Consider the following 16,044-nt stretch of genomic DNA (forward strand, 5'->3'; position numbering starts at 1 on the left):
TTTGTTCACATCAGCAAATGCCCTCAGAGCAAAAGTGGCTTCAGGGCCCCATGGGCCTTTCCCTTAAATTTTTGGCTTAGTATATCCTTAACTGTATTTTATTGAATATTTGATGCTTTTCAGATTTTTTTTACTTCTGGTTTTCAGCAGGAGAGTCCAAATAATCTGGCCTTCCCGCTATAGGAAACCAAAAATCCCACAAAACCAAGCCAAGATTCAAACCCAGGTTTCTTTGATTCTAAAATCTAAGTATTTAATAACTGCTATGATATAGCCTAGTCTCTAGAAATTTTGATTCCTTGATAAGAATGTCAGAGACTGTTAGCCACCGCTCAATATCCATTTTTCCTTCCTCTTTTAGTAAATAATTATCTGCATATTTTAAAGCTTTAATTACAGGGATCTTTAGCAAGAGTTTTTTGTTGGGCATAATGCATCCAACTAAAGGATTGCATTTCCCAGTCTCCTCTGCAGCCCTTCCACGTGGCTAAAGTTCTGACCAGTAAGATGTGCACAGAAGTACACTGTGGTACTTCTGGGAGGCAAGGGACTTCCTTTCCTGCAAAATGGTGATGGGTGGAGTTCCAGCAGCCATCTTGGACCATGAGGATGAGGGCCACAGCCAAAGAATAATGGAATAGTGGGCCAGAAGGAGCCTGGGTTCCAGATGAATTCAGGTCCACCATACCTGCCAAAAGCTGGGTTTCTAAAGAAATAAAAACTACCTTGTTTGAGCGTCTACTATTTTGAGGTTTCGAATCCAAAACGACACAGATGAAGAGTCAAAAATAATCTCAGGCTAAGGGACTCGGCTAAGGATTCTTCTCGCAACTTTTTCCATTTCACCATGCACTGGCCCATGACTCCCTTCTCTCCCAAACCCCTTCCCTGAACAACACACAAACCAGTCTGGGCCCAGCCTTATAAATACTGATTTTATAGAAAGGACCAATTCAAAATTGGTCAGATGCCACACATTAGAAGCTTTCCAGAACCACAAGGATGAAAAACTAAAACCAAGACAAAACAACAAAAAAACAACAAAAACACATCTCAAACAGAACAAACAAAAATACCCCAGATCAAACTGCCTGAAGGTCAAGGTCTTGGTTGACCAAAGGCTTCTAAAGAAACACATGTGGATGGGGGGTGGAGAGACCCCAACACCTGAACAAGTACCCAGAGTAGAAGGAAAAACAACCCAGAAATTCAAAGCCACAGTCCCTGCCCACCGGCCCCCGACGCTGTCCAGAGCGAGGCAAAGGGCTTCACAGCTTTTTTGCAGGGGGGAGGGGGGAGAGTCATGGCAATAGCTTAAATATTGGGAGGAGGAGAATTTTTACACTTCAACTTTTTTCTCCTCTTCCCCTTTAGGGGAAGTAGAGAGACTGGTAGCTTGAGGTTAAGGAGAAAACTGATTTTTATTGTTTTAATGGGGAAATGGCAGGCGGCCATGAAAACTGCCAAATGTGATCTTTGATCTGATGGCCCCAGTTCCTAAAGAGGAGGTGAGCCCTGGTGTAGTAGGTTAGGAAGGGTACCAACCCTGGGTGCTGCAGCCTCCTGGGGAAAAAAAAAAACAGCTCCAGAGGGAAAGAACTGAGGGGAGGGAACGGAAGGGGGCCAGAATGGGGGAACCCTTAAGTAGTACCAAAATTAGCTGCCGTCTGCTCCCTGCTCGTAGGTCCCTGGGGTATGAAGAGTGGCAGGGAGGGCGCTGGGGCTGAATGGAGAAGAAATTGAGATGCTGATAAAAAAACACCCTACTTGAGGGTCTGAAGAGTAGAAAACCAGTAGGGGTCAATCAGAGTGCTTTCTTGGGTCATCCCCCTGAACACCATCGCAGTTCTGGAGGGGGATCAACGCTGCCTGGGCAGAGGGTATGGGCTGGTGACCCAGTCCTGACCCTCGGCTCCCAGGGGGAGGGGGTGGGGGTGGGCATGGTGGGCTCTTCCCCCCCCCTCCCCCGGCTTCACCTCCCCTCCTCCCGGCCAGCCCGGCCGCCCCCACCGCCTGGCCCATTGCAGGGCAACACCCAGTTGTTATCGTGCAGACCCAGGCGGCAGCCGGGCGTCTCGCGATCAGCTCGGCGGCAGCACATCCAGTAGGAACGTCCATAAGGCAGGTCGTGGTGGTAGGGCTTGGGGTGCCAGCGGCAGAGCGACACATCGCCCTTCTCGTATCTCTTGCGGCACTGCTTGCAAGGGTCATCGCGGTAGAGCGGGTCGCGGCTCCAGCGCGAGTCTGTGGCCCGCACGCCGAAAGCCTCAATGATGCCCTTGAAGTGGTGGCAGGTGCACTTGAGGGCCGCCAGGGCGCGCGTGGGCAGGAAGCTGAAGATCTTGACCAGCACGTGCTCAGGCAGCAGCAGCATGTACTGTCGCGGCTCCAGCAACCGCTGGATCTTGAAGCGGATTTCCAGGAAGTCGTGCGACACGTGCCGGTACAGGCGGCACAGGGAGGTGTCTACCGTCCCCTCAGCATCGTCCGGGCCGGGTGCAGTGGCAGGCGAGTCAGTTGGCGGTGGCTCGGGGGGCCCATCAGGTCCCCGGGGCTGGAGGAAGAAGAGCTGGCCAGGCGGGGGTGGCTCCTCGGGGCTGACGGTCAGGCACACCGTCTCTTCCTTCACGTTTTTGGTGCCATCCTTGCCGAAGAAGATGCACTCATCCACCACCCCCGTCACCACCACATCCACATGGAAGCCTGACGCGCCACAGTCCCGGGCAGGGGGTGGAGGGGGGGCCGGGGGAGTGTCCTCGGGCCTGGCAGGGGCTGGGGTCTCACCCTCGCTGGCTTCATCCGCCCTAGCCAGCAGAAACTCCACATTGCTGGGGAGGGCATCCCGAGAGGGGCTGATGAGCTGGTACAGGTCGCAGGTGATCTTGTCCTTGGCCCGGGCCCCAGGACCCGGGCTGCCAGGGTAGGCACAACCCGGCCGGCCCCCGCTCCCGTTGGGCAAGCTGCCATCCGGTGCACGGGGCTCTCGGCTATTGGAGATCCGAAAGGCGATGCGCACCTCCCCAGGGCCTGGCCCGGGCCGCTCCTCCTTGCGGAGGCCTTTGGCTGGAGGGTTGTCCCGCTGAGCCTCGAAGTGGGCCACGGCCTCCGCCACACGGCTGCAGTCCCCGCCACCAGACCGCCGTTCGGACCCCAGCCCCTTGGCAGGCCCACCCTGTTCGGCCGACACATAGACCACAGGTGCTGGGGTGCTCGGGCGCGGGTAGCTCTGCAGGGCCAGGGCGGCCCGCTGTTCCACCAGGGCCACCATCTCGGCCACAGAGAGCAGGTCCACATCCTCACTGGCTGAGGCTGGGACCCCCTCAGCAGCAGGGGGCCCGTCTTGTCCCCCTGGGTCCGGAGGAGCCTTCGTAGGCTCAAGACAGCGCCTCCTCCGCTTGGCCTTGGAGCTGTCACTGCCCCAGTGCCCCTTGACCTTCATGGAGCTGGCCCGGCTGCCTCCACCGCACTGGTGGGCCACAAAGAAGGCCACCTTCTCCTTTGTATTCCCGGGCTTGATAACATACCACGTGTCCAGCAGGACTCGACCCTCGTCGCCGGCAGCCGCTGCTGAAAGGAGCGGGGCAGGCTGGGAGGCAGGAGCCTCCGTGGCCAAGGCTGGGGGTGTGTTTTCTGAGTGGGCAGGGCCATGGTCTGGCTCCGCCCCCCCACCTGGCTCAGGGCAGGCTGACGGCTTGAGGGCTGCGGAAGGCGGGCGCGGCTGGTTCTGGGAGTAGGTGCCAAAGGGCCGGGGGCACCACAGCTGGAAGGGAAGGAGGCCCCCTCGGTCCATTCTGGGGAATGGTGGCAGACAGGCGGGGGTTCACCACATCTCAGGACCTGAATGGCGGTGGGGGGCTCCACAGGCCACCTGGAGACAGGGAAGAGGAGGCTGGGGAGCTGGGGAACGGCCTGCCCTCCCAGTACCCCACTGACCTCAACATCTCCTGACCTGAGGGGACAGACCAAACTAGACCACTGAGATCCTGTTCCCGCCCCCCTGGCACAGGTGAGCAAATGGAAGGCTGCAGAGGGGATAGGACCTGCTCCTGTAAAACTCAGAGTGTGACCGGAGCTGGTTGTTTGCTCCAACCCTCCGCTGTCTCACAGCCTGACTGGTTTCACTCACGATCCAGAGGTCTCCTGCTGCCATAACTTTTTAAACAGAAATGAAAGTACCAACTGACAGCTCCTCCTTTTTCTATTTGCTCACCTAGTAACAAGTTCCTGAAAAGACAAGCATTCCCAGCCCTGCCCACAGCTACTGCGGCTTGAGCCCAGAGGAAGCAACAAGGTAGGCTGGGCAGGGGAAGAAAATCAGAGGTCGGAGACAGAGAGGTCCTTAAGAATTCAGCTCCTCACTTTGCTCGGGTCGTGAGGCTCTTGAAGGATCCCTTAAAGCTGTGTATCCTCAGCCAGAAAAATGCACACACTTGCACCACGACTGTGCAGGTAATTCCCTTAAGCACAAACGCAGACCCCTGGGATGAGAAGGCCCTTCTAGTCTAGTTTCCTCAAGTTGCTCACAACTTGCTGAGTTTGAGGCTCAGAGTGGGGAAGGCTTACAATAGTGACCGTTTTATTTTGCAATGACTTTGTGTGCTTGACCTAATCTGGAAGCAATTTTGCTAATGACTCTGACACGACCACGTTCCACTGCAGGACCAACAGTCTCAATCCCTCAGTCTCAATCCTTCCCTGGCCCATTTCCCTCCAGACATCTTGAAACCAAAATACCCTTCAGGGCTTCCCTGGTGGCCCAGTGGTTAAGAATCCGCCTGCCAATGCAGGGGACACAGGTTCGATCCCTGGTCTGGGAAGATCCTACATGCCGTGGAGCAACTAAGCCCGTGCGCCACAACTACTGAGCCTGCGTGCCACAACTACTGACCCCGCGTGCCTAGAGCCTGTGCTCTGCAACAAGACAAGCTACCACAACAAGAAGCCCGCACACTGCAATGAAGAGTAGCCCCCGCTCGCCGCAACTAGAGAAAGCCCACGTATAGCAACGAAGACCCAATGCAGCCAAAAATAAAAATTAAAAAAACAAAACAAACAAAAACAAAAACAACAAAATACCCTTCAAACATCAAAACTTCCACATGCTTACAGACTGGTAAAAGTAGTTTGCTGACTCCTGGTCAGACTATTTTGAGCCACAGGCCAAATGTGGCCCACTGCCTGCCTCTGCAAATAGAAGTTTTATTGAAACATGTTCATTCGTTTATGATTGCTTTCATGCTATCATGGCAGAGTTGAGTAGTGGCAACAGAGAACATATGGCCTGCAAAGCCTAAAATACTCATTATCTGGCCCTTTATGGAAAAAGTTTGCTGACCTCTGCAGTATATATGGTCCCTCTAAATTCAGGCAATACCACAGACACCACTAAATCACCATTTACTTCATAACCCTGTAGACACCATTCAAGATCTAGACAGCCTCCAAACATCCACAGACCCCAGAAACAGAAAGTCCTAATCCTAAAAATCCTTGCCCCCCATAATTCCCAATCCCACCTACCCCAATACTTACAGCCCCTGCCGAAATGCCAGTTTCTTGCTTAAAACAACAACAACAAAAATGCCACACAGCCCCTAAAACCTACAGAAGGCTAAGTTTACCAACCACCAACACATCTAAAATGTCCAGGAATAGAAGCTACCACATCAAAGGCCATTCACTCTCTATAGATGCAAATGAATCCTGACTAACATATCCAGACCCTCTCAAATCCTGCTTTAAACTTCCAAACCTAAAAATATCCCCTCCAGCACAGAAAGCCTCAATCTCAACGAACCCCTCACAGATTCCCATGCCTAACCAAGAACTCGAACACACACAGCAATTTCCCAACCTCACAGATGACCTGAAAGACCAGTTTCCTGAAATCCTATACTCATCTCAAACTCTTTCTAAACCTCCACATGTATTCCCTAATTCCACAGAAGCCCCCCAACCGCAAAACAACTCACTAAAGCATAAAATCTCCGTAACACATAAAACTAATCCCAAACCAGGTATTTCTCAAAAGCCAAAAGAACCTCCAAAATACTCTCAAAGAAACCTTACAAAATGTTAATAAGCAGACATGAGCTTATGGCATGCTCGCTGGCAGTTTTACTGGGTACTGTTCTAACAACTCCTGCTAATCCTCCCCCGTCCCTAGGAAGCAGGTAGTGTTATCAGTCCCTGTTTCCAGATGAGGCACAGAAAGGTTAAATCCCGTGTCCGGAGACAATCAGGTAGGAAGTCGGGAGAGCCGAAAGCCCACGCATTCTGGGTCCAGAATTGGTACTCTTGGACTCTTTTCTTTGCTTCTCAGTCTCTCCGTGGCTCCCCAAATCCTATACCCACCAAACACCCCAATCCACACGGGAGATCCCCTACAACACAACCGAACCTTCCACACTACAACAGAACGGAAACCAGAATCCCAAGGTGCCCCCTAAACTCAAGGGAACCCCAAAGTATCCCCACACGCAAGCAAGAATATCCCCAAGCCCCCAAATATAGCCTCCCCGGAATCCGCCAACCCCTGGGGCTACCCTCGAAACCGAGACACGCCCCCAAAGCGCCCCCACCGGCGAGCCCCGCCCCCTACGGCGGGAGAAAGTGGCTGCACACACGCGTGCGCACGAGTGGGAAGAGGGCCCGCCCCCTCGCTCCTTCCCTCCGGCTGTCGCGCGGGCGGGTACCCGACTAGTTTCCCTCCGCCTCTTTGTTGACAGACGCGCGCGTGAGGCCCCCAGCCAATGAGCGGCGGCCGTTCGGGGCCATGCCCAAATAAGGAAGGCCTTGGCGAAGGGGCCCAACTTCGAAGAGGGAGGAGTAGGCGAGAGGTGACGAAGGGGGGTGTGGAAACAGCCGAGTGCTAGAGAGCGTGGAACAACTCCCAACTTCCTGCTAAACGGAGGGACAAGGCCACGACCGAGGCCACGGCATTCAAGGAGAGGTTTATTACGACGTTTCCTCTAAACAGGAGCCTTGATTGACAGTTGAGATTTAAAGGCCCAAGCAGTTTAGGGATTGAGACTCCAGGGCGGAAGGAAGGGGGTCTAAAAGTGCCTAGCTTTGGTAGGGAGCCCTGGGGGGCTAGATTTCCTGCGGGGGAAACTGGGCAGCGGGATCACCTAACCCTGAAAAACAAATGGGCAGAACCCTGCGATGGCTCCCGCGGCACTGAGTCTAAGCCTCTGGGCCTGGCAGTCAAGGCTCAGGCCTTGTGGCCAAAAGGACCTCTCCGGCCAGCCCTTCCAACCAGGCGCCGCAAATCTGACTCTGAGTTGGTACAATAAAAGACTATGAAATACCTCAGTAATGTTTTTTTAATATTGATTACCTGTTAAAATGATACTATTTAGGATATAATTGAGTTAAAATACTTAAAATTAACTTCATCTCCTTCTTTTGACTTTTTAAATGTGGCTACTGAAAGATTTTAAATTGCACGTAAGGCTCACTTTATATTTCTCTTGAACAGCACTGGCCTAGATCCTTTCAGTGCCAGGCGGACTCAAGAGACACTCAAAGGTGGCCCCACTGCAGGCATCTGTCCATCCCCACCACCCTGCCTACTACCAACCATCCCACACATCAGAGCCAGAAGGGTCTTCTAAAAGTATAAACCTGACCTTGTCCCTACCCTTCTCAGAACCTACCATAACTCCCCAGTGCCCCTGGGAAAAAGCCCAGACACCCCACTGGTCCAGCCTCGTCCTTCCCCACTCTTCCACACCCCCAGTGGACCCAGGTAAGCACATGATCTGGCATACAGAGTAGTTAGGATACTGGGGCCCTGTCTGATCCTCGATAGGAGCTGTTATCTCCATTGTATAGATGAAGAAATTGAGGCAGGACAGGTTGCCTAACTAGCCCAAGGTCACACATAACTGGTGTGACTTCGAGTAGGGGTATGAACCCAGGGAATCTGATTCTAGATTGCTGCGCTCTATTGTTTAATTATATATTCTCTGGGGTCTCAGCTCAGCCATCCCCTGCTCCAGGAAGCTAACCTCCCAGGCTGGGTCAGGCTCCACCTCTGGGCTCCCGCACTGGCCTCCTTGATATCTATTTCTCAGAGTCAGCAAGCTCTTTCCTTCCATGGTCTTCGCATCTGCTGTTTCCTCTGACTGGAATGCTTTGTCCCCAGATCTCCACATGGTTCAATCCCTTCTATCATTTGGGTCTTTGCTCAAATGTAGCTTTAATGGGCCTGTATCTTTTAACAGAGAGGCCTTCCCCGAGCTCCCTTCCTGGAAACCTCCCAACTGCCCAGAGGGGGACCTCTGGGTTCCCCAAGTCCCAGCCCTGCCCACTCTTGAGTCATCACTGTCTAGAGATGGATCTGTCTCCTCCACTGGAGAGTGAACCCCCGGGAGGAGAGGAGGGAGGAAGGGTCAGAGGTATCATGCTCATCATGGTGACCCCAGCAACCCTGCCCAGCATGGGACTGAATGGATCAAAGCTCCTTTTCCAGAGGCTCCATGTCGTAAACCCCATGAAGCCTGACAGTGTAAATTCTGTTTCACACCCAAGTATTCTATCTGTGTCCGAGGTCACTGGGGCAGAATTTTCTAACTTCCACACACTGAGCCCAGCACAAAGCCCTACGCTAAGACAGCTTTTAGAGGATGCTCTGTGAAGCTCCATTTATTGTAAAACATCAGAAGCCAGAAAGACTGAAAATAAAAAGATGGGAAAAGACGGACCAGGCAAATAAGAACCAAGAGTCAAGGAGAGGAGTGACATTGCTGTTTAAAAAAACAGTAACAACTGACAAAAGCAAAAGGTATTATCAGGGACAAAGATGGTGACAAAACAAACTGACCCATTATACACAAAAGTTCTCAACATACGTGCTCCTAATACTATGGCCTCAAAATATACAAAGCAAAAAACAACAGAATGACACACAGTTTGGCAAATCCACAAATGTAATGGGACACCTTAATATATCTCTCCATAAGACATTGGTTGAAAAGATAAAATCAGTAAGGACCTGAACCTCACAACCAGCACCCTTGCTGGAATGCCCCCGACAATTAGAGAATCCAGTTTTATATCCCTCATCTGACATTCAGAGGTCCTCCCGTGTGCTGGCCCTGGGTTGGATGCTGGGGATACAGAGATGACACTGAGTTCACCAGAAAGAGCTCATGGGAAAGGGGGCAGACATCCAAATAAACAATCATGGCCAACATGAATATATTACAGAGCAAATGATCACAACAGCAGTTAACACTGGAGCACTCACCGTGAGCCAGGCTTTGCTGTGAGTACTTTACAAATATTAACTCATTTAATTCTCACATCATCTTACTATTTTTCATCTCGTTTCAGGGATTAGGAAGTGGAGGCACAGAAGGGCTAAGTAATTGCTGTCGGACGCAGCTCCGTGGCTGAGCTTTGACTCCAAGAGTCTGGCTGACTCCAGAGTGCAAGCAGCTCATTCATTGAGTATACGGAGCACTTTTCCTGGATCATCTTGTTCCTGGATCATCTTGTTCAGTCCACAAGGCCTTTGCACTCTCTGTTCCCTATGCCTAGAATACTCTTCCCCAGGCATTCACAGGGCTCACCCCCTCCTCAGATCACCTTCATGGGACCTTCCTTTTTTTTTTTTTTTTTACCTTATTTTATTGAAGTATAGTTGATTTACAATGTTGTGTTAATTTCTACTGTACAGCAAAGTGATCCAGTTATACATATATACATATTCTTTTTTCATATTCTTTTCCATTATGGTTGATCACAGGATATTGAATAGAGTTCCCTGTGCTATACAGTAGGACCTTATTGTTCACAAGACCCTCCTTGATTGAAAACTGCAGCCCCTGCCACAGACAGACATACACACTCTCCTTCCCTGATTTACTTTTCTCCTTTAGCATGTGTTACTATCTAATACACTATAAACTTCATAAAGTTTATTGTCCGCTCCCCTCACTAAAATGAAAGCTCCCCCAAGGCTGATACTTTTGCCTAGTTTTTTTTTCACTGCTGTGTCGCCAGCTTTTAGAACAGCGCCAAGCGGTTGGCTACCATTAGTGTGGTCCCCAGAGCGGCAGCCGCTGGGAGTGTGTTAGAAATGCAGTCTTGGGCTCTGCCCTACACCCGCTGAATCAGAATGTGCACTTCAACAAGCTCTCTGGGGGATTGCAAGCACAATTAAGTGTGAGAAGCAACGCCCAAGCACATCACAGGTGTGCAGTGCACATTTGTTTGAACAAACCCCTAACACTGCCATACTGTCTGCCTTCTGCACAGTTGCTACTGGGGACCTCTTGTGAAAAACTAGCTGGTCCAGCCGAGTCCACCGGTGGAAATCCTGCGCCCAGGACCAAGGTAGGATGCCACCTCCTCCAGGAGCTGTGCTGGTGCCATCCTAAGCTACACAGGATCTCTTCCTCCTCAGGCCTCCTCGGGCAGCACCTGTCACCTGCCCTCGCTGAATGACAATGACCTGGGTGAGGGCCTCTCTCCCCTTCATCCTCTGGATTTCCGGAAGGCTGGGACCTCTCCTCAAAGGTACAGCTGCTCCAGCCTCCGCACGTGGCTCCCTGGCCTGGTTTAGCATTTCCGGCTCCATCCTTTCCATGGTAGCCAGAGAGAGCTTGCCAAACACAAATCAGACCACAGCACTCCCCTGTTTAAAATTCTTCCATGAGAGGTGCAAGTTGGCAAAACGAAATGAACAAACAAACAAACAAAACATGCCCAGGAACCGTTTCTCAGAAAGCTACTGGAGGATTTGCTTCACCACAGGAAGGAATAAACCAAGAAAAAGGCAGCTATCAGATCAAAGAAATAAGATCTAGCCCAGAAAAAGGCAAAAGGAAGGAATCCCCAGATGAAGGTAAAGGGAGCTCCAAGGAGGACAGCTGTGCAGCATGTGGAGGGAGAACCTGCTTCTGGCAATGCACAGAGAAAGGAGAAAGGCTGACAGTTAACAAGCTGAGCCTGCGACTTGAGAAGCTGGAAACAGTAGCAACCACAGAATAAGCCAAAGAAGGAAGGAAATTTAAAAAGCAGATGCCTGACCCCCCCACGCTGAGTCAGGGGATACCCCCTCCCCCCACCTTGGGGTACCTCCATCCCATGGTCCAGGAGGTCAGGGTCGTGCCAGCACAGGACTGGGCACAGAGTGGTGCCCAGGGAACGCACTTGCCCACTGCCAAACAGGCATCGGTGGCAGGACCCCGGGGCTCTGCTCCTGGCCCTGCTCTTTCTATCCTCCACTGTCTCTACCCCGTCACCCCCACTACTACTTTGTCCGCAACCCTGATCCATCCATGTCCCGTTATTGGCTTTGTGGACTCAGGGTCTGCTGGTCTCTCTCCCCCTCTCAAATTTCCCTTTCTGACTAACAGCTGATGGTAGGAATCACCCGAATCCTCAGGAGCTAGAGATCCAGGGTGCAGACAGAATCCAGACAGGGCCTCCGAGCACCCCAGCTTTCCCACTTCTAGGGGTGTGACCGTAGGCAGGGTTTTTATCCCTCTGTGCCTTGGTTTCCCCCACTGAAAAATACAGATAATCACAGTACCCACCCATGGGTTGGCTGCCGATTCACTGAGACCAACCCAGTAGAGCGCTCACTGCCAGCGAGGCACCAAGGAGAGGTTCAATACAAAGGCACCAGGATTATTAAGAAAAGGTGAGACAGAGAATTCCCTGGCAGTCCGGTGGTTAGGACTCCCCGCTTCCATTGCACGGGACACAGGTTCAATCCCTGGTCGGGGAACTAAGATCCCGCAAGCTGCACAGTGCAGCCAAAAAAAAAAAAAAAAAAAGTGAGACTGTTGAAGGGTTATCACTGATGGAGCCAAAGACATCTCTCTTTATTCCACACTCTGAAATGAAACCGATCCTTGTCCCCCACAATAATCAAAATATGGCCATGCCTTTCTTACTGTTGGGTATTGGGTCTCACCTAGTAATTACACAGAATTTACAGAGCAGCTACTGGGTGCCAGACACTGTTCCAGGCATCGGGGACATGCAGGGCACAGGAGACAGAATTCCTTGTCCTTACGGATTGGAGAGAGGGCACAAGGAATAGATAGTAATTTTCAAGGTGCTACAGGGAAACAAATATACCAAGTGAGAGGGATGAGGAGCGTAAAGCAGGGGTTATGATCTTAACTGAGGCATCAGGAGCAGGTGACAAGCCAAGTCTTTGAGAAAACCTGTGCTTTTAGGAATAACGCAGCTTTACCAGAGCCGCTCGATATATACCATTCGCAATGATAAAAAAAAAATCATTTTGTATGAGTAAGCTTCAGATAAGCACAGGCTGAAAACACACTTAAGATTTGAAGAAAAGGCAAAATAACTTGGAAAGGAGAAACATTTTCTATGAGAAACAAATAAAGGGGGAAAAAGGTGTCACATCACCCCGGGGCACCCAGATGTGACAAACTGGTACAGGGAAAAGTAAGAGGTTGGCAACTTTTCCCCAAACTAACAGGAGACGTGGAGACAAAAATGTACCTGGTACAGGCCCTGGCACATAGTAGGTGCTCTATCAACATGGTGGACTACTCAAGGGATGAACCCCCATTTTCCAGAAGAGGAAACTGAGGTCCAGAGGGGTTAAGTGACTTGTCCAAAGTCACATAGCTGGTGGGTGATGGAGCCAGGATTAAAATCTGGGTGTTCTGGTTCCGGAGCACATGTTCAATAAATTTTTCTTGAAAGAATAAAATTAATCAAAATACTTCACACTTATTAAGAGCTTAATATGCACTAGGCGTTTTATACATGTGACCTCATCAACTGCTTACAAGAGCCTGACGGCTGGAATGTGGCCCCATTTTACATATGAGAAAACCGAGGCCCAGAGGGGGAAAGCAACTTGGCCAAGGACACACAGCAGCAGGGGTGCGGGACAGGAACGTGGTCCTATCTGACGCTGATGCTATTAACCATAAGCTTTCCTATCAGGGTCAGAAAATTTATGGGATAAACTCCGGAAGCCTCAAGACAAATGAACCAAACTGTTTCAAAATGACTGACAAAGTTGCCAAACTGCCCAGTGAGGTCCTAATGACCAAAAAGTTGGGAGAAAAAAAGCACACAGTTGTTAGAAATATTTCATATTCACAGAAATACCTGCAGTTGGGCCAGGCTGGGCATTGGCAAGTGAAATATTTATATTTGGCTGGGGCTAGGAATGGGAATGGGGACAGACTGACTTTCTGAGCACCCCCTCGGGGAGTCACCCTTGGGCTTGGGTGCCCAGGAGTAGAGGGTGGGTAACTACAAGAGTCAGGATATGGGAGGAACCTGGGAGAGAAAGGAAAGGCAGTCTGGCTGATGTCTCCCTCACTGGTCCTTCTCTACTGCCCTCTCTCAGGTCTGTGTTTCCCATTCGCATTCCAAAAAAAACGACAACTCAGGTGTATAAAGCACTTACTCCAAGCACTTCACGTGCTTACCTGCCCGAACCCTCTAACCTTCCTAGGGGTTCTGATCCCATTTTATAATTGAGGAGAGGCCAAAAGACTTGCCCAAGGTCACACAGCAAGTAAATGGCAGAACTAAAATTCAAACTGAGGACTGCTTCAGTTCTCAAGTCTCTGCCCTACTCATGACATCGTACGTCAGTACAAGGAGAGGGGACTAAATTACAGTGGGGAGAGCACAGATTCTGAGCCAGGATGTCTAGGTTGGAATCCTGAGTCTATCGTTTAATGCTGGATGACCTTGGGAAAGTTGCTGAACCTCTCTGTGCCTCTGCTTCCTTTCTGTAGAATGGAGAAAACAACAGAACCTACAACTTAGGAGTGTTGTCAGAATTAAAGGACTTAATACATACAAGTAGCTAAGAACAGGGCCAGGCACTTCCTAAACAATAAGTGTTAGCTGGAATCGACTGTGGGGAAGCCCCCCCTCCGGCCCCCGCATGTTTCTGAGCTGGGGTGTGCCCAGCTCAGTGCCAGGGTTTGAGATAACGCCCCTGGGGCTGGACTAAAAAGAAGGGAATACATTAGCACCTGTGACCCAGTCACATTCCTGGGGTGGGGAACTTCCCACCAACAGCTCTTAGACTAAGGACTTACCCCGAGCCGGGATGACGATCTTAGGAAGCCTCCTCTCTTCTCAGTGGCATGTTGTTCCCTCAATAGATAAGGGCACTGAGTTTCAGAGAGGGGACACTTGCCCAGGTCACAAAGGAGTAGCAGAAGAAAAGATCTGAATGCTGGAATGTCCATACACATAATCCGCTACCCTTTTCTAATTCCATTGGAGAAACGAGAGTGCAAAAGGTCGTCTTTATGGCCCCTGCTGGCCATATTATCCTACAGTTCTGTGACTGTCCAGTTTATCGGGAGTCTCTGGCTGGACTAAGCAAACTATCGCTACAGGCAGGCCCCTCATCTCATGCTCCGCACTCCACCCACAGTTCTGTATCCTAACCTACACACCACTCTGTCACTGATTTCTCTCTTCCACCATCTCAGCTTGCCCTCCTGTCCCCAATCCGATCCAGAAGCTCCAACCCACCGCATCCACAGCTGGCCTTACCCTCGGAGCCTCCAGACCCCCTCATTCATCTAGCACTGACTCCCATGCCTTTCCACATCCCCTACGCTAAACCCCTCGAAATTGCCCCCTTCAGGGCCTCTGCCAGGACGGCCAGCCCCTTCTCCAACTCGGGACTCATTTCCCCAGCTCTGAGCTCCCTCACAATCAATCCCAAAGCTCGACTCTCTCCCCACCTTCAAGACCCATCCCCAGCCCCCATTCTTCTACTATTCCCTCCGGCTCCCATTTCTCCCAAACCCCTCCCCCAAGCGATCTCCCCTCACCCAGTCCCTTCTTTAGCCCCTGCCTCTTCCCTCTCGCCACAGGGTCCCGAACCCCCGCCCGGGTTCTCAAGCGCCCCCGGCCCCGTCTCGGGGTTCTCACCATCTCCCCGCGCTGCAGCTCCCTCGGCTACGCGGGTTTCCCCCACTCGCTCCTCTCCAGCCTCCCCTTCCGGGTTCCCGCCCCGAAGCCCGCTGGGAATTGGAGTCCGGGCGGCCACGGACTACAACTCCCAGAAGGCAGCACGGTCAAGCTTGGAGGTGGGGAAGGAAGCAAACTGGGCGGGCTGAGGAAAAGAACGACTCTAACTCCCAAGCGGTAGAGAGGGGGCCTGACAGCGCAGGCGCACAGAGCGCCCCCGCCAGGCGCACTGGGAGTTGGAGTGCAACTTCCTCCATTTTGGCCCGGGGCCCTTGGAAAAGGGGTTGAGAAAACTGCAAAGGGGCAGTTTTTGTGAGGGGTGGAGAGGTGGGAAGAGCAAGTTTACCGATTTACTTAAACTGATTAACATAATAATTAACAGTGCCTTGTACTTTCTCAAACACTTTCCCATCCATTTTCCCCCCTGGTTTTCTTACCACCACCTCCTAATTTACAAATAAGGAAATTAGCCTTAAACTTTAGGAGGGAGGATAGCTCCATGCACTAGAAATTTGTACATATCATAGTTAGAAGATTCACGAAGACAGGCACCTTTTTGTATCTTGTTCAAGCACACAGAAGAGTGTAAATAAATGTTGAGTAAATATCTATTGTATGTTAATTATATGCCAGACACTCTGCACAGAACCCAAGAATTATCCCACATTTATAAAAACTAAGGCAGAAAGAGATTGAGATTCTTCTCCAGGGCAACACAGCAATAAAGTGATATGAACTGAAATGTGTTAGACTCCAGGGCCTCTGCTCTCCACTAGGTTGCTAGATCGTCTCCCCTTAAGCTATATTTTCCTGTCCATCCTCCTCACGGGCCATGAGAGTGAACTTTCTAAAATGGAAAGTTTGCTATATTAAGGAACGTAACTTCATGAGGGGAACTGCTATTAAGGCTCGATTCCAATGGCCCTCCTCTGAATCTTTTCTCAATTTATCTCTCTTTAATGCAGCCTGTGCCTCACTAGATTCTCACGGTCTGTGAGCCTTCCCAACTGCACTGGGAAGACTTTGGCTAAATTCCCAACTTGTAGCATAACGCTTGGCATAGGCCCTCATTAGACATGCGCTAAAGAGAAA

The 16,044-nt window shown here is 51.0% G+C and overlaps 1 protein-coding gene across 2 annotated transcripts; it reads right to left on the minus strand.

Moving 5' to 3' along the window:
• Nucleotides 1-479: 479 nt before the first annotated feature.
• On the minus strand, nucleotides 480-14,977 carry FBXO46 (F-box protein 46). Of its 2 annotated transcripts, none has more exons than XM_079908097.1 (2): nucleotides 14,914-14,977; nucleotides 480-3,868 (listed from the first exon to the last, which is right to left on the minus strand). In XM_079908097.1, exon 2 carries the CDS (start codon nucleotides 3,788-3,790, stop codon nucleotides 1,973-1,975), a length of 1,818 nt encoding a protein of 605 aa, XP_079764223.1. In that variant the 5' UTR covers nucleotides 3,791-3,868; nucleotides 14,914-14,977; the 3' UTR covers nucleotides 480-1,972. The 2 variants fall into 2 exon arrangements, with proteins under 2 accessions (XP_079764223.1, XP_079764222.1); XM_079908096.1 differs by lacking the exon at nucleotides 14,914-14,977 and adding an exon at nucleotides 14,064-14,551.
• Nucleotides 14,978-16,044: the final 1,067 nt, after the last annotated feature.

This window comes from Stenella coeruleoalba (genome assembly GCF_951394435.1).
Source record: "Stenella coeruleoalba genome assembly, chromosome: 20".
NCBI lineage: Eukaryota > Metazoa > Chordata > Mammalia > Artiodactyla > Delphinidae > Stenella > Stenella coeruleoalba.

Excerpts from the sequence above, each read along its gene's own strand:
- FBXO46 (XM_079908097.1), bottom strand. The coding sequence starts at position 3,790 with ATGGACCGAGGGGGCCTCCTTCCCTTCCAGCTGTGGTGCCCCCGGCCC.